This window comes from Scomber japonicus, chromosome 19 (assembly GCF_027409825.1).
Source record: "Scomber japonicus isolate fScoJap1 chromosome 19, fScoJap1.pri, whole genome shotgun sequence".
NCBI classification, from domain to species: Eukaryota; Metazoa; Chordata; class Actinopteri; order Scombriformes; family Scombridae; genus Scomber; species Scomber japonicus.
This window is the reverse complement of record NC_070596.1, coordinates 1,124,982-1,152,029: the sequence shown is the minus strand read 5'-3', so window position 1 is coordinate 1,152,029 and position 27,048 is coordinate 1,124,982. Positions and strand designations below refer to the sequence as shown.

The following is a 27,048-nucleotide window of genomic DNA, read 5'->3' as shown; positions in this document are numbered from 1 at the left end:
GAATTTAAATAGACTTCCTTTGTGTTCATCCTACATTCATTCTGTTATTTTACAAGTTTCAGTCTTAAGAAGAAAATGTGCTGTGATTAATTTGTTAATTTTCTTTTTTAATCAACTGACAGTCACTAAATGTCATTTACATATATGGTCATATATCAGATTGTGTATGGGTTATTGTGCATGATCTTATTCCAGTTGAGATGAAATATTTAAATCCTCCATCTCTTCTATATCACTTTCATACTCATTAGAATTTTAAATAAATCTATCTATCTATCTATCTATCTATCTGATTACAGTGAATATGTAGAAATTCAAAAATACATACACACATATAGATACATTACATGTCATGTCTGTTACATTTTCTATCAGTTTGAAGACACAAGTAGTCAAAATAAATCAGATGAATGAAGTTCTCTCCATATAAAGAGTAAATATATAAAAGCCAGGTTACTTCAGCCTTTGGTGGTGGGTGGCAACAGCAGCAGCAGCAGCAGCAGAGCATGCTGGGAGCAGCAGGTCATCCAGGTGTTGTTTAATCAGAGTGGTCAGACTGTAGCCTGAGGAGCAGCACGGTTCAGACAGGACGACCTTGATGCTTGGCTGCAGGGCGGAGCTTCAGCCGGCCGTGTTTACACTCAACACGTCCACCTGGATCAGGTTCAGCTCCACAGAGGTCTGCTCACCTGAGGAGGATCCAGGTCGCTTTAAGGTGACTTTGTGATGGTAATTGGGACTAGAAAGTATACCCACTGTTGTCTTTTATTAGAATAATACAAATATATATTCACACACTGTTAATTAGATGATGGATTAATTAGGTGATTAAATAATGTATGTTTTATCTTGCTGAGTATCACCAACATGAATGTGCTCAGAGCTGATACTTCATGGTACAAGCTTCAGGAAATGTGTTTGTTGTTCAGTTGGAATGTTGGAAAGAACTGTTCCCCCTACTTTCTTATCAATACATCAGTGGTTCCCATCCTAGAGGTTGGAACCCCTGAACGTTTCCTAGAGAAATCTAAGGGGTCACAAGGGGATGAAAGGGATACCAATGATACACAAAACTGAAGTGAAGTGTGAGATCTGTTCAGACACAGTTGCTGCTAACATTTGCATCTGTACATTTGACAGACACTTTAGTCCAGAAAAACCTGCCTCAATACTCACTGCCTTTCACATTCCACAAGCACCACAAAGCTTCAGGTACAGAGAGAGAGAGAGAGAGAGAGAGAGAGAGAGAGAGAGAGAGAGAGAGAGAGAGAGAGAGAGAGAGAGAGAGAGAGAGAGAGAGAGAGAGGGAGAGAGGGAGAGAGGGAGAGAGAGAGAGAGAGAGAGAGAGAGAGAGAGAGAGAGGTTTAGATTAGGTGAGTAAGTGTTTTCAGAAGAGACAGGTCTTTATGGTCTTCATGGTCTTCATGGTCTTTACGGTCTTCATGGTCTTTACGGTCTTCATGGTCTTTACAGTCTTCATGGTCTTTACAGTCTTCATGGTCTTTACAGTCTTCATGGTCTTTACGGTCTTCACGGTCTTTATGTTGTTAATGGTCTTCCTGGTCTTCATGGTCTTTATGTTGTTAATGGTCTTCATGGTCTTTATGTTGTTAATGGTCTTCCTGGTCTTGTGTTCCTTCCAGTGGATGTGAATCTTATGAATCCTTTGACTGAGAGGATTTTGCAGGTCATCTACCTCATGACTGACTCCTTGGTGTTAATGAGTGTAGAAGGTTCATCACAACCATCAGCTGGACTGCTATGTAATAAAATAGACCTGCTGAACTGTGGGATACACCTCCAAACATCATTATACACATTTCAAGCAGTTTTGTGTCATTCAACATAGCTCATGTGTATATGGGTGTGCTGCATGTCCACATTTTAATAAAGTGGGCTCACTTTCACAGTTTTACCTGTTGGCTCACTGACTGTTAAAGACTCCAAGTGAGGATGCTGGGTCAGTTTACTGACATTCAGTCTATATCACCACCTGCTGGCCTAAAGTGTCACTGCAGCTTTTCTTTCCACTCCAGATGAAGAGCTTGTCTGGTTTCATGAAGCACTGAGTTGGATTCAAATGAAATAACTAACTTAATAAATCATTTTCATTAAGAAAAGCCAGTGAAAAACTAGAATGTCTGATTTAGACACTGAGATAATAAAGACGATATAACTGTGTTTAAAAGCAGTGTGAACAATAAGCTGATTTTAATTTGTGATATTAATGTGATTGATTTGTGACGTTGGAGCTTTCTGTACGTACTTCCTCTACTGCTTCCTTTCAAAATTCAAGTGCAAACTCAGCCTATTATCTGAAATAGGAGAAACAGGAACGTTGGTGTGCCAATACATACAAATAAACAATAACAATTAAAACGCTAACCCTGCTGATCCTCTGACTGCTTGTTTGTGGTCCGTTTTAGAGACGTCACCATGTTCCAAAGTCTCAGTAATTAAATATAGTAAAATGTTATTATTACTGTCTCGCTGATAGAAATGTTGGATAAATTCGACACTGAAGTTACTCCACTAACCACACATGCCTTTAAATAACATTACAGATACATTCATCTCTGCCCAATGCAGCTATAACTAAGAATAATTATAATCATTAAGGATGAATCACATGACTAATTGTATGTTCAACAGTTCAGAGTTTCAGCTCATTGTTTAGCTGTCCAACTGCAACTTTACTGTTTTGGTTCACTCTCATAGTGTCGTTTTGGGCTGCAGAGAGAGAAAAAAACTCAAATCTCTCTGTAGTGTAAAGAAGAACAGAAGAGAACTTGAAACATTACTTGTGATATCATATTCAATGTTACCTGCTTTGGGAGCTGCAGTGTGCAGACTTTTTTCTGCTTTTAAAGATTTACTTATATGGTCCAGCACCTGCTTTTTTATTTTGGATGTGCACATCGCCTACACAACTTGCTGCTTCTCCAGCACTGCCATTAAAAAAAAGCTAGATTAATCAGTAGCAGACAAAGAGAATAACTTGATCATACATACATTTTGCTTGTGTTGTTTTAAAATTTCCAAACAGAGTATTTTCAGTTAGTTCAGTTATGACTATGGTTATTTAAAATTCACACAGGTTTCTTTTTGGGTGGGTAGGCAAACCTGTCAGAACTGTTGTGAAGTGTTAGATGGAGAAAATAGAGCAGACAATCAAGTGAACAAGTGAATTAAGCTTCAATTACACATTAGCATTTCCACACACAGCCTCCTCATTATAACTCAATTCTAAATAAATGAAATGTGTGCTACCTCGCACTTCTAGTGTGCTTGTCTTCTTTGTTTTGCTTTTTTTAGGATGCTTTAAACTTATGCTTATTGCTTTTGTTAGTACCTTGAAAAGTGCTGAATAATTAAAAGGTGTTATTATTAAATTTATCACCATGTCACTAATGATGAAAGTTTTATGCTGTATTCATAACCAAACAGACACACTGTATAGGTTAGCAATGTCCAAATTTGATTGGCAAGACCAGTATCAGCCGTATTAACACACACACACACACACACACACACACACACACACACACACACACACACACACACACACACACACACACACACACACACACACACACACACACACACACACACACACACACACACACACTGTGTTGGGAGTTTTCTTCCTTTTAAGACAAATATAAATAGGCCAGGTTACAGTTCAACATTTTGCCAAACGCTTTCTTATTCTTATGTCATGTGTCTTAAGACTGGAAGCAGGAGGAAACAGCTGGTCTGGCTCTGATTCAAAAATACATCTACTGACAAACTATAAATCTCACTAATTACACCACAGTTATATCTTATTTGTTTCATTTACACAGATATGGAACAATTTTTTTGATGAACAACTGTTTGTTCATTTGGCTGGCACCTCTGCAACATCTGCAGGGAGTCACCTCGCTGTTGCTCGGCAAGAATTAGTTTCAGCATAAAACTCTAAAACCAAACCTAAAATGTTGAACTATTCATTTATAGTGAGTTCCCTTCAAGTCGTTTCACTGCAGTCCAAACAGAAAACACTAGAAGAAAATGATGTATGTTGCAGTTTGCTGGAGTTTTTACGTCTTTGCATTGGTGTTCATGGACAATGGAGTCCTTTGGCTCTCATCTTGAGGTTCGCTGTCTTGCTCAGCAGCTCTTCAACAGTCTGCCTGGCTGCTGTTCACAGATCTGAGACTTGTTCACACCCGTCCGTCCTTTTCGTCGTCCTCGTTACTCGATGCCTTTCAGTGTGTGGTAGATGTGTTTCGGTAAAATCACGTACCCCTCGCCGAATGCCGCCGGCAGCTCGCGGACAGTCCTGGGCGCCTCACATGTCGCCTTCAACCTCTTGAGCTGCCTCTCCTGCCGCCGACACTTCTGCTGAGTGGTCTTCAGTGTCTTCCTCAGTCGCTCCAGCTGCTCCTCCAGCTGCTCGATGCGCTTCTTCTGCCGCGCCGAGTCCTCCACCGTGTAATTGTGATCACAGGAGACCGACGCCGTGTCGCAACGGGTGTCGGGCAGGCAGCTCCTGCCGGGCTCGGACTCCTCTTCCTCTTCCTCCACCGGGTCAGATGTCAAAGGCAGAGCGAGAGGGAAGTGGATTTCTGAGGGGAAGGCATCCTCCAAGGATTCCGCCTGTGAGACAGAAAAGAATCTGATTAACTATGGGCAAACATTTTCTGTATGTATATGTGTTGAAATCACTTGTCACTTTAATTATGTATGGAGAGCAATGGCTAATTCCAATATAACTTTATCTGCCGTTACCACAGGAGACAGTGGAGCGGCCTGCGTCTTCACCTTGATGCTGAGGTTGAAGGTAAACAGCGACGGCACGGCGCTCTCCTTCAGCACTCGGTTGTTGCACTCTATCTTGAAGCAGTCTTTGGTGAAGTGCTGAGAGCAGATGTTGCTGTACTTTGTCGGCTTGAAGTTGTTCCTCCTCATCGCCGCCACCCATTTACAACAAATGTCCGGACGTGCCAGGGGAAACCTGGAAAAATCAGATAAGAAATCAATATGAATACTGTTTTTTAGGAATCTTATATTTTTAGTAGTTACGCTTGTTTAAATTATTCTGCAAGCTTACTGTTTTTGGGACGAGAGAAACATAATTTAATACTGTACTGAGAAGTATCATTGTTGCTGATCTAATAACAGATCATTCTTTTAGGTTATTTTGGAAGTCAATTTCATATACAAGCGGTTAGCTGAAGCCTGTTAGTCAGAAATCCTCTCCCAGTAAACATCAAGTCCTCCACACAGAACTCCATAAAAATCACTTTACTTCAGCAGCAGATTCACCTGTTATTGGAACTCTTGCTTTGCTTATCTTACAGGGAAATGAACGTCTCATAGGCACTGAAAGAGTCAGCAGGCTGCTTTAGAATACTGAAAACCAGCACTTATTGCTCTGTAACTTGTCTTATAAGTAGACTGGAGTCTGCTTCAACTCGTGTAACATGGCCACACCTGCAGGTTCCCACATGTTTACTCTGTTCCAGCAGGAGACTACGCTAATATGAGCTTGACAGCCAACAAGCCGCTGCTACATGAAGGAACTGTAACCAAACTCCGTTCACATTTCATGGACTTTAACATCTCTGTTGTTCTGGATAACCGAAACATGCTGTCGAATAAAAAACAAGTGTTTACTTATAACGTGTATGATGTCTGGGTAAATTCGGCATATAATACAAATCTGCGAAACTGTCATTAAATTAGGTTTTACTGACATCTAAACATGAATGTTCAGGTATCGCCACTGTAAGGGAGGCGCTTGTTAACTTGTTGATTTGGCGAAAGGAGACGCGCAAACGAAGGGCAAACTTGATAAAAGACTGTCAGTTTACCACAATATAATGACATTTGGTGACTTATCTGTAACCCGAATTTACGAGTACAATCAATAGATACTAAATGTGTAATTTCAAATTCGAACACCTACCTACTGCTGACTATGAGCAAAACAGCTTTAAAAATGCTGCTCGGTAAACGGAGGCTGGTGAGTGACACCCTCCACGCTACAGTAAGGAACAACATAGTGCTTATCCATCACATTTGGGACAGCTAATGCTAGTTAGTCAACACGCAGTTTCAGAGAGCTTACTTGTGGAAGGAGATGTCTTTCTCTTTGTGGTAGCGGTTCTTACAGCCGTACGCTGAGCACGTCTGAACCATGGCTGCTGCTGCTGCTGCTGCCGCCCCGGTCGACACTCACTGTCACACGCATTCACAGTCCACGGTGCTCCGCTACTGTTCCTCCATTTCCTCCATACAAGCTTCACTGCCACTAACAATGATGGCGGAGGCACGCTCCAGTCACATGACCAATCAGGACCAATCAGTTCTTCCTTTTCTTCTTTCCTTTTATTTGCAGATTGCAAAGCCAACTGCATGTGCATACTGCCACACACTGTGCCAGGGGATGTAGAGAGTATGAAATAAAATGAAATTAAATAAGATAAATAAAGGGTTAAATAAAAAATATATTCTATATCCCCTCCAAGTCCCATCCTTGCCATGCCTGTTTCACCCCCAAAGCCAAAATCAGCTCTGATTGGCAGACATTTCATCACTCATTCAATCCAAAGCACAAACTAAGTACTATTTGCTTCAAATTATTAATTTGTGTAAACAAATTAGTCACGACTCAGCCTCTGTACTTTAAAATGATGTGAAGTGTTAATGTACCTATCTTCAGTATTTTGTATGACTAAAAGAACTTGCAGTGGGTTTGTAATTACACTTTCCACTGATACCACAGACAAGTATGACCATAAAGGTTATATATCATGTATTTTATATACTGTACTTCTGAATATTTTCACAGTTGGTCAGCTGTGTGGATGTACAAACAATGATATTTAGTTTGTCACTGGAATACACATGTAAATAGCACATTATTTCTCATTTCAATGATTTTCGGGGGAAAATTCACTGTCCAAAAAAAGAAAGAAACTTTATTAATAACAGAGGTGTTTACAACCAAGCAGGTTGGTCTGCAGAGCTTTTACACCAACAAAAGATCAGAAATACAATCAAAAACAAATAATACACACCGCTGTATGCAAGGATGACGTGTGTGTATGTGTGTGTGTGTGTCATCATTACTGTATAACATACTGAGGCCAGTAATTAAAAGATGCAGAAGAGGCCACAAAGCTCTTAAATACTGTGTATGTTGAGTTTGTAGCAGCCGCAGACTGAAGCTGCTACTCAACAACAAACTCCACATAAAAAACATTCCTAATAGTCCACTTTATCACAGGCTGATAAATGTGACTGTAAAACCTCTGAAAAATCAACTTCCAATTAGGGATTATTTCCTATTCTGTATGACTGCACTTAAATGCACCGTTATAGAGGGAGGAAAGAAGGAAGCAAGGGAATATGAAAAAAGAGCAAATGTCTGATTAGGTTGTCCTTTAGCATATGAATGCAGCACTGGCAGACTAGAGAGGAACAAATAAATAGAAAAGAAACAATGTGAATATTTATCATTTATATGTTAATATTTACTGACTGACCACATTTTATTAAATTCGTCTGAGTGCAAAATATCAACTGCAATCTGCTTTCTGCATTTATGTCCAAATCCCTAATTCAAAATGTAAAATTAGTGTTTCTTTTAGTCTGACTCTTATTTTGAAATATCTTCAGTTTGGACATGTACACATTAACTACACCATTAATACTTTAGTGTCAGATGTAAATAGTCACATGATAACTACTGCAGCTGAAAGTCCTCAGAAAATGCTGATAGTGAACATTTGAGCTCAGATTTTCTTTACAGCACTGTTACCAAATTCAAGAATGATTATCACTCACTAACTCACCTGTCATCAAGTCAAAAAACACTGTACTGCTGTTATTTTAACTCTTCACCCTGTTAATGAACTGTTTGAAAGACATGAACAAAAGCAGACACACCTCAAAAGTGTGCAGTTGTACATTTTGGGACAATTAACAGGGATAATCAGGGCCTGTGGTTGAATTCAACTTTTTTCAAATCATTGATTAGGCTATAAAACGTGAGAAAATAATGAAAATGTCACAAGTGACGTCTTTTTTTTCAGTGTTTGATCAACAGAAACTATAAATATTCAGTTTAAAATGATAGAAAAACAGAGGAAAGCAGCAAATCCTCACAATGATGCACCTTCCATGAACATACTGACCTTTCTTTGCCTTTAAACTGTGACAAATATAAAGTTACATTACAAGAAAATGTACAAGTGGTTGACTTCAGTCTAAACGCTGAGGCGAGATCAGTGTGTGTGTGTGTGTGATGTCAACACAGAAAAATAAAGCATGTCTGCTTTGCAGGACCAGAGTCCAAATTTAATCTCTTATTCAAACACAAAGTAAATGAAAGAGGGGAAAAAAGTGCTGTCAGTTGGGTATGTTCAATGTCTCTAAATACTACAGTACCCAGAAGCCTCAGCAGTCACTGTCCATCCAGACCTGTGAGGTTCAAACGTGTCATATTCAGACTGCTGGGATGAAACAACTACTCCACACTCCCTGTGATTGGCTGTTTCTTACAGCAGTGCTCTCTGGGACTTGTAGTCTGTTACAGTTTCATGTCTGACAGATGTGATGTGTGAAACATGAGTCGCTGCGTCCCTGCTGAGATCTAACACTTTTGTTTTAGTGTCGTCTGCTGATTTAGCGTGTAAGTTGGCGCTGATCAGCTGTAACACACCTCATACAAAAAAAGACACCATTAATCAAAGCATTAAAGTTCATCTTTGCCCTTCAGAATAATAGCGTGACAAAAGAACCTGGCCTCAAGCTTTACTTGCTGTTTTTTTCTCTTTTCTTTCTTTTTCTTTTTCTAATATCTGAGCCAATTCAGGGAAGAAGACTGCAGTTGAAAGCTCAGGAAAAAGCCAGTAAATGGACCTTGAGTTAGGTTTAGTTGACACTAAAATTAAACATATACTCTTAACTGAATTTAAAGAGAAAGTAACAATAGACCATCAAATAAAAAGTTAAAAGCCATGTGAAATGATGCAGTGTTTTTTACATGCACTGAAGAAACTTACGGTCGGCTTTCCATAAACTGTAGTCTTACTTTTCTTAAATGTCATGTCAATGAAAGCCCTGTTTTCTACAATGGAGGCAGGAGATTAGAGGACTACTCACTGGCCTCTTCATTAGCAACACCTGTACTATCTAATTCAATCCAATACAACAGCTCTGATATAAATTCTACTTTTATGAAGTTTATACATTTTACAGTTTTTGTTAATATTGTCAAAAAAGTAACAATTCTACTTTATGTTTATTACTGAGGTTGTACTAAGTGGTGGTGGTGTACTGAGGTGCTTTACATTGACTGCTGTTCCTAATATTTTGCCCCTCTGATGTATGTTAATGGAGTGGACAAAATATTAGGAACACCATTCAATATAATGCACCTTAATACACCACCATCACCCACTATGACCTCAGTAATAAACATAGTAGTAGTAGAATTATCACATTCTTAACAATGTTCATAAATGTAGAATTTACAGCAGAGCTGTTGTATTGGATTGAATTAGATTACACAGGTGTACATAATAAAGAGGCCAGTGAGTGTACAGTCTCTCACAAAAGTGAGTACACCCCTCACTTTTTTGCAAATATTTTATTATATATTTTCATGGGACAACACTATAGAAATGAAACTTTGATATGCATGTACAGCTTGTATAGCTTATAGATTTACTGTTAAATTGTATCAAAGTTTCATTTCTATAGTGTCGTCCCATGAAAAGATATAATAAAATATTTGCAAAAATGTGAGGGGTGTACTCACTTTTGTGAGAGACTGTATATTACTGCTGCAGAACTCTGATTTCTCTGCCATGTATACACAGAAACAGATTTCCTATCAGCTTTTTACACATAGTTATGTGCAACACTTTAAATTTAAGATGCACAAGTGCAAAAACCAACAAAAAAACAATAAAAATAACAAAATAAGGCTTGAGGCTGGACAGAAACATGACTACTGACCTGCTGCATGTATACATGGATTTACATCAATTAGATTACAATAAATGGATGTAAATGCCTTTTCTAACTACCTGTATTACCTGCTTTCTCTGAGTATTAAGGTTACTTAAGTGCATGTAGACAAACTCAAATGTCATATTTAATAGGGATGCATTAAGATTCATTAAGGTATAATACTAAAGCATCTCTTACTGAACCTTTTATCTCTCTTCACTGTTCTTCATTAGCAGCAGCTTCTCATTTCTATCCAACTGTCGCTTTCTCTGGTTTAAAATGACATATGAGAAGAAGCTGCAGCTTATTACTGTTAATTCTGTAATGTAATAATCTTCAACACTGACATGACATTTGTCTGAAATCATCGTCTGGGATTTGGTATTTTGGGTGATGGACTCGACACATCAGAAGGTCAGCAGGTGCAGATACTGACAAACACTGATCCTCCAGGAGCCATATGTCCCTCTCTTAAAGCTGTGTCCCATTCCAGGCTCTCCTTCCTCGGCAGGATGCGCTGTAACGGGTCGGCGAGGCTCTCCAAATCCTCTGTGCATCTTTTATTGTTGCATGTCACCAGCGTCTGTTCCTATAGCAACACGATATGACCTGCAACTCCAGCTCTTTTAGTGTTTTTTGTTTTCCACTTTAAGAGCTGCAGGAGGGAAAAAACTATATAAACCAAGAGTTTTTCAGATTAAAAGTATTTAGTTTTTCACATTCAAACTCCTCTGTTCTCTACTATTTCTCCTCCTCTGCTTCCTCCTTCTCCTCATCGTCTTTCTCCTCCTCATCCTCCTCCTCCTCCTCCTCTCTGCCTCCTTCCTCATCTCCTGCCGCCTCTTTCTTGTTGCCGTTTTTCTCTCCGTCTTTATCTTTATTTCCGCCTGCCTCATCCTCAGCTTCTTTGGAATCTTCATCATCGCCCGCATCCTGAAAATACAAACACATGTTAAATTTTATACTAATCATGTAACTTAAACTCAAGTTAGGGGACAGAGTGTGTGTGTTGGGGGTCAGGTGGTTAAGGTTTACCTGCTTGAGGCGGCTCCTCCTACGACTTGGGACCCGGGCCTTCATCCTCCGGGACAGCGCCAGCAGCTTGTTGTGTCTCTGCCTCCTCTTCGCCTTCTCCGCCTCCTCCCGCTGCTTCTCCTCTGCATGATCAGAGTCAGACTCGTCCTGTCGCTGCAGCCTGCTCCGCTTCTTGGGCTGTACTAACCTCTTCGACTTGCTCCTCTCCTCCTCATCATCATCCTCCTCCCCGGTGCTGGAGGAGGAGGAAGAGGAGGTGTCATCACGTCTAAGAAACGAGCGCTTCCTCCGGGTCACAGACCGGCTGTCATCACTGGACGTGGCTCCAGACTCGCTGTCCTCCTCTGGGGAGCTCTGGAAGTCGGATTGGGAACCCGAGGAGGAGGAGGAGAAGGAGCCTTCGTCACTGTCGTCCAGGATAGAAGCGGGAAGGCCAATTTGTCGCTTTTTTGAGGCGTCCACTTTGGTTTTCCTCATCGAGGCGAACATCTTCCTTTTGTATAAGCTCTCCATGTTTGCTGCGCTCGAGTCCGGAGACCAGTGACATGAAACAAAACCGCTGTTACGCTTTAACTGGTGACCGTGTTTACTGGTGACTTCCCTAAAACAAAAAAGCCTTTGTAGTTTAAACCTTTCTTAAATACATACTCATGCGTTTTAATATCTAAGTATCTCAGCATTTATGTAAGTTCAGGAGACGTATTAATCTCTCGTTACGCATCTTAAAATGCGAGAAAGTCACCAGTTAACATGGTCACCAGGTAAACCGTCACACCGGACAGTGCCACAAGCTAACCGTCTAGCGTCTGCGCGTCACAACAACATCGGTGTGTTTCTGTGTTTAAAACGTTTCAGAGCAGCTCAACTCACCTGACCAGAGACACTGTTCGAGTGTGTTAACAGCAGCGGTCAGTGTGCATGTGTCCTGTAATATTTACTACCTAAAAAACAGAAATGAGTGCGTTTTTGTCTCACTGCTGCTAGCTGCGTGTTATTGTTGTGGGTCCTGCTTCTTCTTCTGTGGTTTAATAGCGGTTAGCACATAGCTTCAAAGGTGCTTTACCGCCACCTTTGGAATGTGGCTCGGAACGGTTACTACAAGATATTATCACAATATGTTCTCCTATTAACCCCCTTCATTCATGAATTATCAGTCAGGATTTTTTTCCTAATTCTTTTAATTTCTCTTTAGGCATGAAAAAATATATATTAGAATTTCAGTTTTTCTTTCACCAAATGATATACTATTACATTATAATAACATAAATCAACTGATCTACAATCAAAAACATTACTGCAGGTTTAGTGGTGATGTATGGCATGATGCACTAGTGTCCACTGTGGTGGCTGAAATGTAACTATGCCATCAAAATTCTTTCATACATACGAAAACAGCGTATGAATAGCTGTCCACCGCAGTTGAAAGTAAAAGGGTTAAAAAATTAATTTTCCTTAAAATCTGAAAATAGTCCAGGTCTTTACATCACCTGAACATTTTCCCTAATACCTCGTGTCATTTTATTCCTTTGAAGTGTAATTTTAGTCTGTCTCCCTGAGTGATATCTAAGGCAGTAAAATACTTTTAAAGTAAAATACTTTACAAAAATAAAAAATACAGTAAAATACTCCACATACTTGTTGTGGATCCAGGAAAGCAATCACAATGTTATTATACATATTTATAATTATTCTCCATAGATTAATTGTATCTTAACAGGAAGCTTATCGTTTAGTGGATGTTTTGTCTTTATTCCAACAAAGACAATTAAAGGAAACCACAACTCCTCAGTACACTTCAGTACATTTAACTTCTTTTATTGTACAGTCTATACTTGCAGCCTTCATCCCTTCGGATAGCGGAAAAAGTAACAAAGTTAATTACTAGCTAGTGTGAAGTAAATTTAGCAGAGTATTTAGCAGCTAAAGATGCAGATATTTAGTTGTCAGCTAATAGGAGTGGATGTTGTGTCTATCAGGTGGACACAAGCATGAAGCCAATGAGATGATAATGTTGCACTGTGTTGCTGGCTGACTTGTTAGCCACAAAACTTTAAGGCTTTTTGACAGAAACATGGCTGTAAGTCTGTCTTGGGTATTTCTGCCCCCTAAAGGCCGAAAACAATCCATGAATGCAGCTTTAAGAAAGACACCTGCTATCAGATTGAACTTTCAGTGAGATTTTAATATTGATATTAATTTACAACAGGTTTGCTAATTGTCACACTTTGTATCACATGATTAGATTATCATCATTACATTCTAATAATCTCCATCTATAACTGAATCTGTTTATTTTAAACTAAACTCTGATGATGTCTGACCCCTCAGGTGTTCTCTATTAGGTCCTCAATCAGGACTTCTGTGCCAGGAGCGTGCTCAGTTTGATCTTTCCGTCCATGGAGGCAGTCAGACAGGTCCCGCAGTCCACTGCCGAGCACCAATCAACTGTCACCACTGGTGCTTTGTGCCCGCCCAGCGACAGCACGTTTTCCAGAGCCGGCTCCCCATTGGTCAGCTGGAAGATGGGGGTAATATGAAACATCATTTAGATTAAAATATTCATATTGATTTAGTGTGGGCTAAACTAAACGAAAAAATCAAAAACAACAACAAACAAAACAAAAGCACACACAACATCAATACATAAAATAATATATATACGCAACTTAAATACAAATTTTAAAGGGCATTTAGATGATGAAAGTGAAGATGAAGGTATATTTACTCTGTATATGAGTCCTCCAGAGCTGGAACAGGTCAGGATGTGTTGTCCTTCAGAGTCGAAGGCAAAGAGTCGACCTCGAGGAACCTGAACCTGAAGAAAACATTCACAAACTTGGGCCTCAGTGTGTCGTCACATTCAGTTTGTGTCATCTATTAAATTCTTTACTCATTAAACATGTGAGGTACACCACTGTTTCCATGGTAACACTGCGTACCTGTCTGTATCCGCTGTACCCTGACAGGACAAAAGGTCCAGTGGCGTCCTGAGGTAAAGCCTGCTCAGACTGCTTCACCCCACACCGGTGGATGTTCCACCCGATAAACTGCGCGCATACACACACACACACACACACACACACACACACACGTTCAGTTATTTAATTAAAAAATCCTGTTGGCAGCTTCTTCCCAACATGTAACATACCACAACGTTTAAATATATTTTTTAGGATCTGCAGACATTCTGTCACAATAATGAGTCTTCCACAAAATAACCACACAGCATACACACCTTGCCATCTTCTCCAATGCTAAAGACAGTGTTTTCATCATAGCTGAACTCCACACTGTAAACTTCTCCATCATGAGCTCTCCAGCTCATAACGCTCTCATAGCGCTGCATATCTACGGCACAGACAGACAGTGTTCACTTATTAATATTTAATATGTAACAGAAAGTACCCCAGAGTCATTTACACATTGTAAGTTGAATATGTTCTCACACATAATATTGAATCTTCTCACACAATGCACTGTAAGACTGATTTATAAAGAAGTTGGATGTATCTGAGGGCATTTCAGTAAATGAGTGCTAACAGACAGCAGCTCAAAACATGTCTCATAAACATGAATATATCCTCTGTGTTACACTAAGAGAATAGAAATGTAATTGATAAATTATCCACACACAATAAACAATGCATCACTTCTAAGTGCTGCGACAGACACAAATCTGTTCTGCTTAGATTGACCACATAATATTATCTAACTGTTATTCAGCTGGTAAGTTTATAGGATACTGCAAGGTCATATTTATTGTGATCTACATGAGTCTTGTGTTTACATCATTATCTACTGTAGATTTGTGGTGAGTCGTGAAAAAGAGGGAAAACAAAATGTTGTTGTTGGAGGGCCAGATTTGGTCTCTTGCTTGCTATGTGCCTACCAGTGTTCCATATTGTAAGAGACTCAACTGCAAATAGTCAACTAATGTATCAATGATAAAAAGATAAATAAATCCTGACTTTAATAAACACTGACCAAACAGTCTGATAACTCCGTCAGCAGCTCCGGTCACCAGCAGGTTTCCGTTGTGATTGAAGGCTGTGCAGTTTATGGCTACTGGTTCAGGTTCTAAAGAGAACTGGAGCTGAGAGACAGACAGAAAAAATACACATTAAAACTAATGCTACACATGCCAACACTAACACTACAAGCATGAACAGATTACGATTACAGTACATGTTCAAATTAGCGTTAGCGTGTAATGCTTATGTCAGCATGCTAAAGGTTTAATGTTTAACATTGCCATGACTAAGCTGTATGCAGAATGTTGATGTACTAAATGTTCACATATTAATGAAAGCAATAAGCATTTTTATTTTACCTAACATGCTAGTAGCTATGACGTTCTTATCTCAAACTTTAATAATATTTCACGTTCTGTTCTAATAATACCTAAATTGTTGTTCCAAGTTTGTGTTGATGCTGGCAGTGTTTGATAGCTAAATAACTATCAGTGAACTAACTGGTTAATTACCTGTTGTTTGACAGTTTTGGTGTCCCACAGCAGCAGTTGTCCAGACACTGGTACAGGAAGTCGAGGAGATTCGGTACTTCCAGACTGACTCAGAGCTGCAGCCGAACACACAAATGACGAACCGCTGGGACTGCAGGCTAAAGACAAGATACTGAGAAACAGAGGAGGGTTTTATTATTTTCAGAATTCATACTTCAACAATAAATATTCTTCATTGATGTCAAACTCAAGTGTGCAGTCTTTACTGCGTGTCCAGTTTTTTTTATTTTGTCTTTTTTGTCAAAATATACGCTGCGTTCCATTTACCTCGGAAGTTGGAAGTCCCGAGTTTGAATGGTTCCAGTTTAGAGGTCAGAAAACCAGTTCTAACCAGGTTAGCCGTTGATAGCAATACCAGTTGATAAAAACACATTTTGCTGTATTTTAAGCATACAAACAGTGTAGCAATATGTCCACAGATAGAAGTTGGACAGTGCGGTGTGTATATATTGAAAGAGACACAAATAAGACAAAACTGCTAATAAACAGGATATTACTACAACTTCCACACTGTTGATGTGCAGGGCAGCCATCTTGGATTGTGAGGTTGGGGCTGGTGACTTTCGTCCAACCCTTTAAAGTCGTGAAATCCAACTTCAGGGGTCATTCCAGTGAAAAGTCTAACTGGGAACTTGGAAATTCTAAATTATGAGTAAAATTGGAATGCACCGATAGTTCCAGCATGCAATTAAACCTAAAGCCACAAATTGTTGGTTTTAGCCATGCTAGCAGCTTTGGTGTTGAAAGAATTCTCTTAACATCCATAGGCAGGACTGCCATGAACTTTGGTTCAGATATCCATATTGCCCAGAGGATAAATCCTAATGGTGACCCCAGGAGTTTTTCTCTGTTGCCACCAGCAGGCGGACCTCTGTGGCTTTGTATCAAATTGTCTTGACAACTACAGAAAAATTACAGACATTCATGTTCCCCACAGGATGAATTATAATAACTTCTCTGATCCTTATCTTTCCCAAAAGCTGAGGTTTTGTTAGCATGCTAACAAGATTAATTAAGATGGTTAACAAGGTAAACATTATGTCTGCTTAAAATCAGCATTAGCACAAAAAATCCCTGTGCTTAACTACAACCTCATAGAGCCACCAGCATGGCTTTAGACTCTGGTTACATCTGTAACATCTGTTTGTGTACAGATTCAATTCATTATTGAATAAAAGTTTTCATTAGTGAGCCTTATTGGTGTTGGTATAAGATAGTTTTGTAGTTCTACATACAGTACTATTACTTAATACAGTACATCAGACAGACAGTCAGGTTTACCGTGGGTGAGTTTCGTCGATATTCATCTCGTAAAGATTCTTCTTGGCGTCTGTATCATACAGCCGCACTGTGCCAACACCGCTGCCTAGTAACAACTGACCACACATAAACACACAGTCACATACAGTAATTTTTGTACTTTATTCAACTTTATCAACCACTACATGGTGGTATTGGCAATCCTAACCTAAACCAAAACCCAGTATTAACCCTAAGTCCCCATATAACTGTGTGAAAAATGTGTTTACCCATGATGTATTACCCATGATGTGTATAAGCTTTATTAGAATCAATTTCTATAGAACCACTGTTGACTTTTAGTGTTTATAACCTATGCCATGTTTATATTTTGTGTTACCTTATCTTACTTAATAATTGTCAGATGGATTAAATCTGTTAATGTGTCTTTACGGAGTTCATTTGCAGTCTATGTCTCTTGTTCATACCAGTCTGTCAGGTTTGGTGGCCCACTCCAGAGACAGCAGAGAAGACTTTGACATGATGGTGGCCTTGGTCTGCATGATGGGGTTGAACGACCACACCTATGGAGGAGGACAGGAGGAAGTCTTTCTTATGTGATTTGAATAATTATAAACCGTAATTAGAATATGCATGGTTTTATTTGTCTGTATAACCCTAAAAGATAAGTAATGGAGATTCACCTTAATAACCCCGTCAACATCCAAACTGGCAACCCGGCGACCAGAGCAGTCAACCCTAGAGGAGAAAAATGAATGCTTTAGGTTTTGCTTTTATATTTGAAGTGACATCAAAAGCTAAGTGAAGTCCACCTCCTTAGATGCTATTCAAATTGTTCTTTAGTTCACAATCCAATCAGGCTCATCAAAGTGTGTGTGGTGTGTGAGGTATTTTAGGACCTAACCCAGACTGAACTGTTTAAAATAACTGGTTTAATGCAGACCTGCAGTGCATGATGGAGGAATGGTGTTCTCCATATTCCTCCTGGCTGAGTTTAATGAAAGGCTGTTCCACAGAAAGACCTCCTCCCTCTGTTCCTCCTCTTCCACTCCTGCTATTTAGGGAGGAGTCAGGGGCTTCACTGGAGGTCTCCACATGAGGTTCCATCTCCCCTGCCTCCCCCTTTTTCTCTAGTATCTGAAGACAACACAAGAAAGGACACAATCAGTTTAGATGGAATCAGTGTCCAGTTCTAGTAGCAATAACAACAGCCAATGTCCAAACAGAATTCAGTTAATTTGAATAGAATAGTTGCTCTACACAGTAAAGTAATTGATTATAAGTGCCCAATCAGATAGGAAAATGTGTTAATAAGTAAATAATAAGTGGAAATGCTTGTTTCAACAAAAAGAATTTGCAGCATGATTGGAAGTCACTGTTCTACTTCCAGCACACATCTGTAAAACCACAACTTACTATTTACATTTGTGAACAGGCTAAAGAAACAAGATGCAACATGCTAATTGGTGAACTTAAGAACTGTTGGCCAATGTATTTTTGAGCTTTGGAGAGCTAGGCTAACTGTTATCCCTTGTTTCCAGTATTTATTCTAAGCTAAGCGAATAATCTCCTGGCATTGACTACAGACATGAGAGTGGTGTCAGTCTTCTCATCTCACTTTCTCATAAACCTATTTCTCTCAATGTTGAATTATTTCTTTAATGAACCTGAACTGGCAAACATACATTTTGTCAAAACGCATTAATCGTGTGACCACAGCTCTAATAACTGCAAATTTCATCCAGTACCACCTGTCAGGTACCTGTGATGGTGGTTTGGAGAAAAGCTCCTTCCTCTCTTTTTCATGGTCCTGGACTCTCCTGTGTCTGGGATGTGACTGCTGGTTTGTCTGCTGGTTTGTTGATTGCTGGGATTGGGAACTTGAAGGTTCACTGGTTAATGGCTGGCTGGAAACTGGCCTCACCTCCTTAGGTTGGACCGCCTCTTTTGACTTTGCAGTCTAGAAAGACAGATTAATATTAGATGCTAATGATGATCAGAAATCTGACAGCCAATCACTTGGTTCCAGACTGTTGAATCTTAACCCATGTCTCAGATTATTTTCAGCAATTCATTGATGGTTGTTTCACTGGGTAGAGGAAAAAATAACCATTCTGACCTTTTTAGTTGAGATTAAGAAAGAATATGTGTTCTTTAATTGCCAAAGACAGCAAACTAGCAATGGAAAGATCACAAAATGATGGCTACTGTGGATGAGATGGACTCAGCTAGGTTCTTGCAAATTGATTTATATCAATCTGGTTTGAATCCCCTGCCACACTCTCACCTGATTGATTGGTGTGTCCTTTCTGCCCACTGTTAACTGGTTTGGCGAAGACCCAGTGGTAACCTGAGGCGTTTTCCCTGGAGTGCGTCGGCCTTGTGGTAGGAATGTAGAGAAGAAGTTTCTGGAAGGAGTTGTTGAGGTACTGATAGTACGCTGGCTTGACACCAAGTCCCTAATATGGCAGAGGGAGAGTGAGGACCTTTAACAACAAAACCACTGAATGAGTACAAAATGAATCCAACCTGCAATGAAGTCAAGATAAAAGAGCATGTAGATACTGTCTGGTAAGAACAGTGCAAAACTCTGCCCTAGGTCATTAATCAATCAATCAATCAATCAATCAATCAATCAATTTTTATTTATATAGCACCAAATCACAAAAAACGTCATCTCAAAGCACAAGGCACAAGGGGAATTAACACTACCCCTCATTTTGGAGTTGCCCTCGGCTTGACCCTCCAAAACGGAAAGCTACAAATCACCATGGTAAAATAACTCCACTATGGAACATTCATGAATCAAAACTTATACAGCAGCAGGTAGGAGCCAACAGTAAAAAAAAGACGTCATGAGGTATAAGGTCCAATATACATCATTATTTGTCCATGTTTTACCATTTCCTAGTTTGAAGTTACAGAACAGTTGTTGTGCATCCTTGTGAATCCTTCCAAAGGATGAACTAGAAGCTTGGTCACATAGTGACTGCTGACAGGGCTAGTTGTCGAACTACTGTAACTGGTGAGCTAAGCGCCAATACACTAGCCAACCAGGAACACGTGCTTATCAGTCACAATAGCTGTCCCACTCGCTAGATTGCTAACTGTCAATTAACAAGTCAGGTACCTTTTAATCGAGGTACCATTGCCTCCTGTCTCATTGGTCTTTTGTGGTGTGCAACATAGCTTTACATCTACTTGAATTGACCGTACAATCGTTCTTTTGATTGGTTGACACAGCATACCGAAAATAACTGAATGTGGGGCGGAAAATTTTACATCCAACTACATTGTTGCCAGATTTGGTGATGTCCTGCCCAATTGCTTCCTCTGTAGATGACATTTACCCCTGAAGACAGACAAAATGTACATGGATCCTTACAGTACTGTGGTGATAATTGTAAAGTGAAAGTAGTTGCTAAGTGGCCACCAAGATACCTTTTTAAACGTTTAAAATCGTGAGCCCAGCTGCTGTCCACCAGCAGATGGCTCCCTGCTACACTGTAGAGCGAATGCTCACGGCCAAAATAGATACCTAGGGCTGTAGCCTCACCTAGTGGAAAAGTCACACCATGCCACTGGTAGACATTCATGTTCCCCAGAGGATGAATTTTTGATTACTTTTGGTCTCTTACTCTGTTTTTTTTCTCTAGCTCCACCAGCAAGTTGCACAAGCAAAAACTAATTTTTGGACCTCAACTTTTATCGGTTTTATTTTCAATGATCATTATAACCTCACAGAGACCCTTAGAGCTGAGTGAGAGTCAAAAGTGTATTTGCTCAGTAGCAGGAGTTTTTAAGTTTCATTTAATTGCACCACACCACCCCACATGGTTTTATTGTTGTATGAAATTTGAGCTGTTAGACCCTGTGATACAGTATGGTACAAATAACTTTACGTACAACAGAACCGACAGCCAACAGGCATTTTTTACTTTGGTGACATGTCTGAGGTTTGATCAACTCTTTATATATTAAGCTAATTATGGCTGTTTATGGCTAGAATATGTCCATACACTCATGGAGACCTATTTTAATGCACTAAAGAACAGGCAGTTGCTTATGTAACTGATCAACATCACAGGAAGCTGTGAAGCAGCTGTAGGGAAAGTTGTGTTTGCCCTAAGAAAAAACTGCATCCACCCAACTGTGTCTAGAGATGCCTGATGTTCACACTGCAGTAGGGATATTACTGTTGTAATAATTCCCCATATCTAAAACAAAGATGACAGTATCAAACATGTCAATACAACAACTCAATACTGCAGCAATGTAAAACGATGGAACTTAAAACAGCACCAAAGGAATACCAAAGACACATCTACAGTTTCTGTAGCCTTGTCATCATTGGACGTCAACGATACAAACCGTCAAATGTATTCAACGTACAAAACTGTCAATCGAGTTTAGTCACAAATGTAAACCTGAGTGAATAGCTTTTGCCAGGTAGTGTGCCAAATGAAGAGCAGGAGAAAACAATATTGTGGACTACACTGGAATATAATCATTATTATGAGCTGGTATCCCCTCCTTCATCATCCTATCCTGTCTTATACATTCTGCCATGCTTGAGAATTTATACTTAACTCCCACCAGGTTCAGAGAGTAAACTAATAGACTACAAATTGTATCCAGCAATGTCCACCCCCTATCAAGGTTTGAATCCCATTAAACACTTGTTGTGGAGGTCAGCTCACTTGAGGTCAAAGTTAAATGAAATTCAAATCGCATCGATTCACGCAGCTGCTCTCTCCATCAGAAATAATGGCCTTGCATTGCATTTGTTTTGCTTGACTGTAATATCGGTCTCTGGTAAATGACATGAGCAAACCTGTCTAGTCCTGGTTTTACCATAGAAGAAATATGTCCATAGAAGAAATGGTCATTCTTTCAGGTTTATTTATTTCATTTTTCCAGATTTTTAACTGAAACTAGGCAAACTGCTTTTCACGTCTACTATACTATACTATACTATACTATACTATACTATACTATACTATACTATACTACTACCAGTTTGTTTTAAGATTGATTGTAAGATTTTACTTTGATCACTTTTATGGTATTATGGCCTCTGTCAGCCAATGAAAACCCTTAGTGAATAAAAAAAAAATGGATCGTACTGACAACAAACAACAATTCATCAGGTGAATTGTTTATTTGGCAACATGAACCGCATAACAGCACACAATATAAAACAACATAAATATATCATTAACAATAAGTTAGTGTTGGTTAAAAACTTTTTAAAAAGGTATATCTTATATGAAGACACACAAAATAACTAAATAATAATAAGTTTTGTTTGCTTTAAAGTGCCTGAAAATTATTTTAAAAGCTACTGTGGGTGAAGATATATATAAGGTTTCTCTATGACAGCCTGTTACAACAAATAAAACAAAACAAAACAAAAAAAACATCCTCTCATTCCTCCCTCCTCTTCTCTTCCTGTTTTCCCCTCGTGATACTATTATGATACGGAAGATTATTAACGCCAAAACCTTTAGAATTTAAATTAATTTCCAAATTCGGAGGAATTAAATACAATTTCAGTCTCAAACATCTGACTTCTCTAGCATCACTGAATCAATTTTTTTACTATGAACTTTTTTTTGTTTTTACAGAACATTAGCTAAACAACTTTAACACGCCTGATTCACCAAGGCCATGCAGTGTTCAGATCCACACATTAAACTTCATAATGAAACTGAGAACTTTAACAATAAAATACCAGTAAAACAAAGGCAATTATTGCAGTGAGGGTAAAACCAAACAAGCTAGCATGCCAAAGTGCTGACATCAGTTATACTTCAGAGAGATTGTGCTCTGATCGATAAGTTAAAAGAAGCTGCCATCTGCAATTCACAACACATAATGTTGTTTTACATTTAAGAGCTTAAAATTAAATAAAACCAGAGCTGAGTTTATACTTGTGAATATCGTACCTCTGTTTTGCACATTTTGCATTTAGAAGAAGCAAAATAAAACTTTCATTTCATATCAAACAGGGCAGCCATCTTGGATGTACCACAGGAGGACAAACCCCAACCAGGAGCCAGAAAGATCAGCTATGTTAGAAATGTATCGATGTATGACTTTGGTTCAAAGCATTATGTTGCTGACTGTCTGTCTTTCATATACAACATTGAAAGAAACTGACTGAATGGCAGCCATCTTTGTAATAATCAGTCATCAGTAAAGACAGTGATGTTAGTGTCTCACAACTCAGTGTCTCCCAGTCGGTCCATGTTCTGGACGTACACCGGCAGCTTGTGGTGGTTCACTTCATCTACGTCTCTCTGGTCCCGACACTCTGTCTGCAGAGCGAACAGCTGAATAAGAGAAGATAGATGGACAGATCAGATACAGTGGCACTAGTAAACTTCAGCATGGGACAGCTGAGACAGAAATGAACAAACCTCAGGACGGGACATTTTAAAACATTCAAGTTTAAAAGTAATGTTGGACATAATGAGGCTGGATGGGTCTATTTTAATTTCATTGTATTTATTTCACATGCTAAAAATATTAACTCATTATTATTATTTTTAAGTTAAGGATGGAACAAATACACTGAATTATACAACTGTTTTAACCATATGATGATTTATTTTTTAATACAGGTAATGAAACAAAATTGACTAAATAATGGGAATTTTTAAACTAAATTAGGGGGGAAATAAATAATATCACTTTTTAACTACATGGTTGGATTCTTTAAATACTTGATAGCAGGACCTTTGAATCAAATAATGGAACTTCTTAAAAATATATAGGGAACTTTTTTATCAAACTGATGGAACTTGAAATGATAGAGCTTTTTAACCATATGCTGAGACTTTTTTTAAACTAATGGTTGGATTTAAAAAATGTTTTTTTTTTTTGCACTACTTCTTTTAAATTGTTGCTTTTTACCTAATTTTCTATATTGTATATTATATATTATTCTATATTTTTATATACTTTTATTACTGTTTTTATGTTCCATCTTATATTACATGAATGTTTCTTTTTATTTCCTCTTTCCTTTAATGTTCGTTTTAAACATTGTGTTATGCTCCTTTTAGGTTCTTTTAATGTGAAGCACTTAGTGTATGTCATTTACTTTGTTGTAAAGCACTGAGCTGCATTTATTGCATGAAAGGTGCTATACTAATAAAGTTATTATAATTATTTTATATAGGTATATACAAATGAAGGGACTTTTTAAACTAGATGATATCATTATTTTGTATCTATATGTTGGGTCATTTAAACCAAAAAATGGGACTTTTTAACAAAATGAGTTTTGTCTTTTTAAACCAAATGAAGCAACATTTTACATTAACATACAGAGCATCAACTGACCTTTAAAAAGTTATCTTTATATATTTAAATATCTAAATGTCATGATGATGTACATAAAAACACAATTTTAATAATAATAATAATAATAATAGCACTATTTGAATGTCACTAAACCTACAAGTACTTGGAATTATGTAACTTTATGAACCTTTTAAAGCAACTGCTTCAAATACAAGAAGCTTTTTTGTGTTGAACATTCCAAGAAAACAAAGGAAACACTGTTGGAAGTTTATTTTACTCACCAGCTGGCGGTACTGTTCGTTCTCTTCTGCCAGGCCGGTTGTCTTCTGGACTTCAGCATCAAAACTAAGCAGGACTGGCTGAGGTGAAAACCAGTTAAGGACTGGAAACCAGCAAGTTTACGTGACACAGACACAGTGGATCAGCGTAATGCCCTCTAATGGTTCTGACAAGCATGACGATGGAGGGTTGTCTTCATCGTTAAATCTAATCAAGTTACAAACATTAAACAGCACACAGCGTTAAATTGTGAATTTAAATGTTCACAGCTGAAGGATATGCATGCACTGGAAGAGGACAGACAGGAAGTTGTGCAGTGAAACCAGGAAGGTGTCCGACCACTGGCGGGAGAAGTAAGGAGAGAAGGCGGGGTTCTGCTCGGGTGCATGGATAAACGGCAGGATGAACCAATCGCGCCACTCAGCCTGACCCTGCAGCTCCTGCGCCTGCTTCTGGAAAAACTCGTGAGTCTTCTCCACGTTGCCTTTCTGTGGTAGAAGAAAGGATGGAGGGTTGATGTTCCAACAGTCAGTCAGGAACCTACAGAAAAATGTGTTTGATTTCCTTACAGGATGTTACCTGGATGGTGTTGATGACGTAGTATCTGTACAGGCTGGTTCTTAGTTTGTTGACAGTGGATCGGTAAACATCTTCCAGTCTGCAGAACAGACGTCTGTCCAGGTAAAGCCAGTAATCCTTCAGACCACACAGGTCAAAGATCTGGATGAAATGCTGCAGCTGGTCGATGATCTTATCCACCTGCAGATCAGATCAAGATCAACTAAAATATACTCACTTTTGAACATCATTTGTCTGCAAAACATCTCTTTCTTGCTGAAGGAACATCACTGTTAAAAATATATCCAACACTCAGTCATACCCTGAAGCCTTTCTCCTTGTCGGCTTTAATCTCGTGGTCCAGGTTTTTCAGAGTGCTGGTGAAGCCGCGGTAGATGAGATACTCTCTCACATGTTCATCTGTCCTCTCCACTGCAGACCCCATGGTGACCTCTAACCCTGTAAATACAATACAGTGTTTTATACAGTTTCCTATTCACTGATAACAAATCTGAAGCCTTACTCTTCCTTGTTTCATACAGACATAAAGACATAGACAAATTATGTAAACAAATGACTTAAGATAATAAGATGGATGATTGTTATAGTGTAGAGACCGTGTAGGAGCATGAGCATTAATCATTCACATATTTTGATCATGTGAAAAGATTGGGAGTATATGTTTTATCTTTAGGTGAAATCCCAGAGGACAGCATGATGTAAATTGTATATTGTTGCCAGTAAAAAGGTAAAAACTGAAATAATAAAAAAAAACCTTTCACAAATATTTGTGATGGATAAATGACTTTTGAAGTCACTTTTGAAGAAATAGAAGTCCTTCATTGTTATGACAGTGAAGGACTTCTATTTTGTAAAATACCTTACAGATTTTTTGTAAAACCACTATTACATGACAAATCAAGATGATATAAATGTTAATTCATCATATTCCCATTGATCATAAGTCAAAAATGTCACTAAAACCATGAACAACACTAACGGGATATCTAAATATCACCACGTTATCGATATCATTATAAGATCACTTTAATCTCACTAAGAATCTTAAAGCTAGCTTCAACTACAGTCTGATCTATTATCAATGTGCTGCTAAACTGTTGAAACTTTGAGGTGAAGTTTGGTTATTTCCACTCAGTTTAATATCAGAACACACATTAAGTTTGACCCTAAAGTACAAATTCAGCAGTTTCTTATGTCTATTTGTAACGGGTTGTGTTGACTCATAAATAGAGTTGATGGGTAACAAAGTTAACTCTGAAGCCAAACTAAAAGATACATAACATCAAGCTTAACATAGTCATACGTAAGGAAACAGTCTGTATCAAGCTGTAAACAACAGTAAGGTCGCGCTTCATAATAAGTATTTAAAGTATCACAGAAGCTAATATAGCAGCTACCCGCGACATTTTACACACTATTTTACTATTTAGTCACATTAACATGACGTTTGTTGTATTATATGTATGCCGAGTTGTCCCATGCAACGTCTTTGTTCAATATAATATAATAATAATGTAATATATATCATATTTACGCACCTGTGTGTAGAATAAAAACAGTCTGCAGGATTTTCAGTGCAGTTTGGTGTCCTCGTGCACGTGCCCCGGAGACAAACCTTCTTCACCACGCGCACACGTAGTAAAGTATTAGAGGAGTGAATAACGTGTGCAGAACAAAGCTGCTCCTCTCTTACATTATGAGGATGAAATAAATCATATAATGTTCACAACAACAGAGGGAACTCTCTTCCTGTTGTCTTTTCCTCCTGACAGTCATGTGACGATTTCACGTGACGTAGACACCTGGTGGTGGACACGGAGCGCCCTCTGGTGTTCAACACATCCTACTACATCTAGGACTGCATAACAAAATATACATATGAAAATATAGTTAAAAAACTAAATGTGCATAATAACAATACGCACACAATACATATGAAAGATATAAACACTAAACATATTCAATATTTACATGAAAGCATCTATAGGCCTAAATGAGTTTGGAGCAGGGTTGCTATGGTAACAGGGTAAACAACACTACCTGTTCTGTGTGCA

At 38.7% G+C, this 27,048-nt stretch overlaps 3 protein-coding genes across 3 annotated transcripts; all 3 read right to left on the bottom strand.

Moving 5' to 3' along the window:
• Nucleotides 1–3,644: 3,644 nt before the first annotated feature.
• On the bottom strand, nt 3,645–6,292 carry thap1 (THAP domain containing, apoptosis associated protein 1). Its single transcript, XM_053339784.1, has 3 exons — nt 6,116–6,292; nt 4,807–4,999; nt 3,645–4,641 (listed from the first exon to the last, which is right to left on the bottom strand). The coding sequence occupies exons 1-3, from the start codon at nt 6,184–6,186 to the stop codon at nt 4,237–4,239; spliced, it is 669 nt and encodes a 222-aa protein (XP_053195759.1). The 5' UTR covers nt 6,187–6,292; the 3' UTR covers nt 3,645–4,236.
• Nucleotides 6,293–9,846: 3,554 nt separating this feature from the next.
• ccdc82 (coiled-coil domain containing 82) lies at nt 9,847–12,044 on the bottom strand. Its single transcript, XM_053339783.1, has 2 exons — nt 11,044–12,044; nt 9,847–10,941 (listed from the first exon to the last, which is right to left on the bottom strand). Exons 1-2 carry the CDS (start codon nt 11,554–11,556, stop codon nt 10,750–10,752), a joined length of 705 nt encoding a protein of 234 aa, XP_053195758.1. The 5' UTR covers nt 11,557–12,044; the 3' UTR covers nt 9,847–10,749.
• Nucleotides 12,045–13,235: 1,191 nt separating this feature from the next.
• On the bottom strand, nt 13,236–26,751 carry wdr91 (WD repeat domain 91). Its single transcript, XM_053339770.1, has 18 exons — nt 26,533–26,751; nt 25,296–25,432; nt 24,995–25,174; nt 24,697–24,903; nt 24,418–24,501; nt 23,051–23,160; nt 19,113–19,284; nt 18,588–18,785; nt 17,769–17,962; nt 17,509–17,563; nt 17,293–17,388; nt 16,847–16,941; nt 15,527–15,677; nt 15,028–15,136; nt 14,279–14,391; nt 13,983–14,090; nt 13,769–13,858; nt 13,236–13,558 (listed from the first exon to the last, which is right to left on the bottom strand). Exons 2-18 carry the CDS (start codon nt 25,416–25,418, stop codon nt 13,394–13,396), a joined length of 2,250 nt encoding a protein of 749 aa, XP_053195745.1. The 5' UTR covers nt 25,419–25,432; nt 26,533–26,751; the 3' UTR covers nt 13,236–13,393.
• Nucleotides 26,752–27,048: the final 297 nt, after the last annotated feature.

What these genes read in the sequence shown, in the direction of transcription:
- thap1 (XM_053339784.1), bottom strand. Translation starts at nt 6,186, where the DNA reads ATGGTTCAGACGTGCTCAGCGTACGGCTGTAAGAACCGCTACCACAAA. An exon ending in AAAGACATCTCCTTCCACAA is followed by an intron (nt 5,000 to 6,115) that starts GTAAGCTCTCTG and finishes TGATTTTTCCAG; the next exon opens with GTTTCCCCTGGCACGTCCGG. An exon ending in CCTTCAACCTCAGCATCAAG is followed by an intron (nt 4,642 to 4,806) that starts GTGAAGACGCAG and finishes TCTGTCTCACAG; the next exon opens with GCGGAATCCTTGGAGGATGC.
- ccdc82 (XM_053339783.1), bottom strand. Translation starts at nt 11,556, where the DNA reads ATGGAGAGCTTATACAAAAGGAAGATGTTCGCCTCGATGAGGAAAACC. An exon ending in GGAGGAGCCGCCTCAAGCAG is followed by an intron (nt 10,942 to 11,043) that starts GTAAACCTTAAC and finishes TTGTATTTTCAG; the next exon opens with GATGCGGGCGATGATGAAGA.
- wdr91 (XM_053339770.1), bottom strand. Translation starts at nt 25,418, where the DNA reads ATGGGGTCTGCAGTGGAGAGGACAGATGAACATGTGAGAGAGTATCTC. An exon ending in CTGTCCTCTTCCAGTGCATG is followed by an intron (nt 24,502 to 24,696) that starts CATATCCTTCAG and finishes AACTGGTTTTCA; the next exon opens with CCTCAGCCAGTCCTGCTTAG. An exon ending in AGGACACACCAATCAATCAG is followed by an intron (nt 18,786 to 19,112) that starts GTGAGAGTGTGG and finishes CTGTCTTTCTAG; the next exon opens with ACTGCAAAGTCAAAAGAGGC.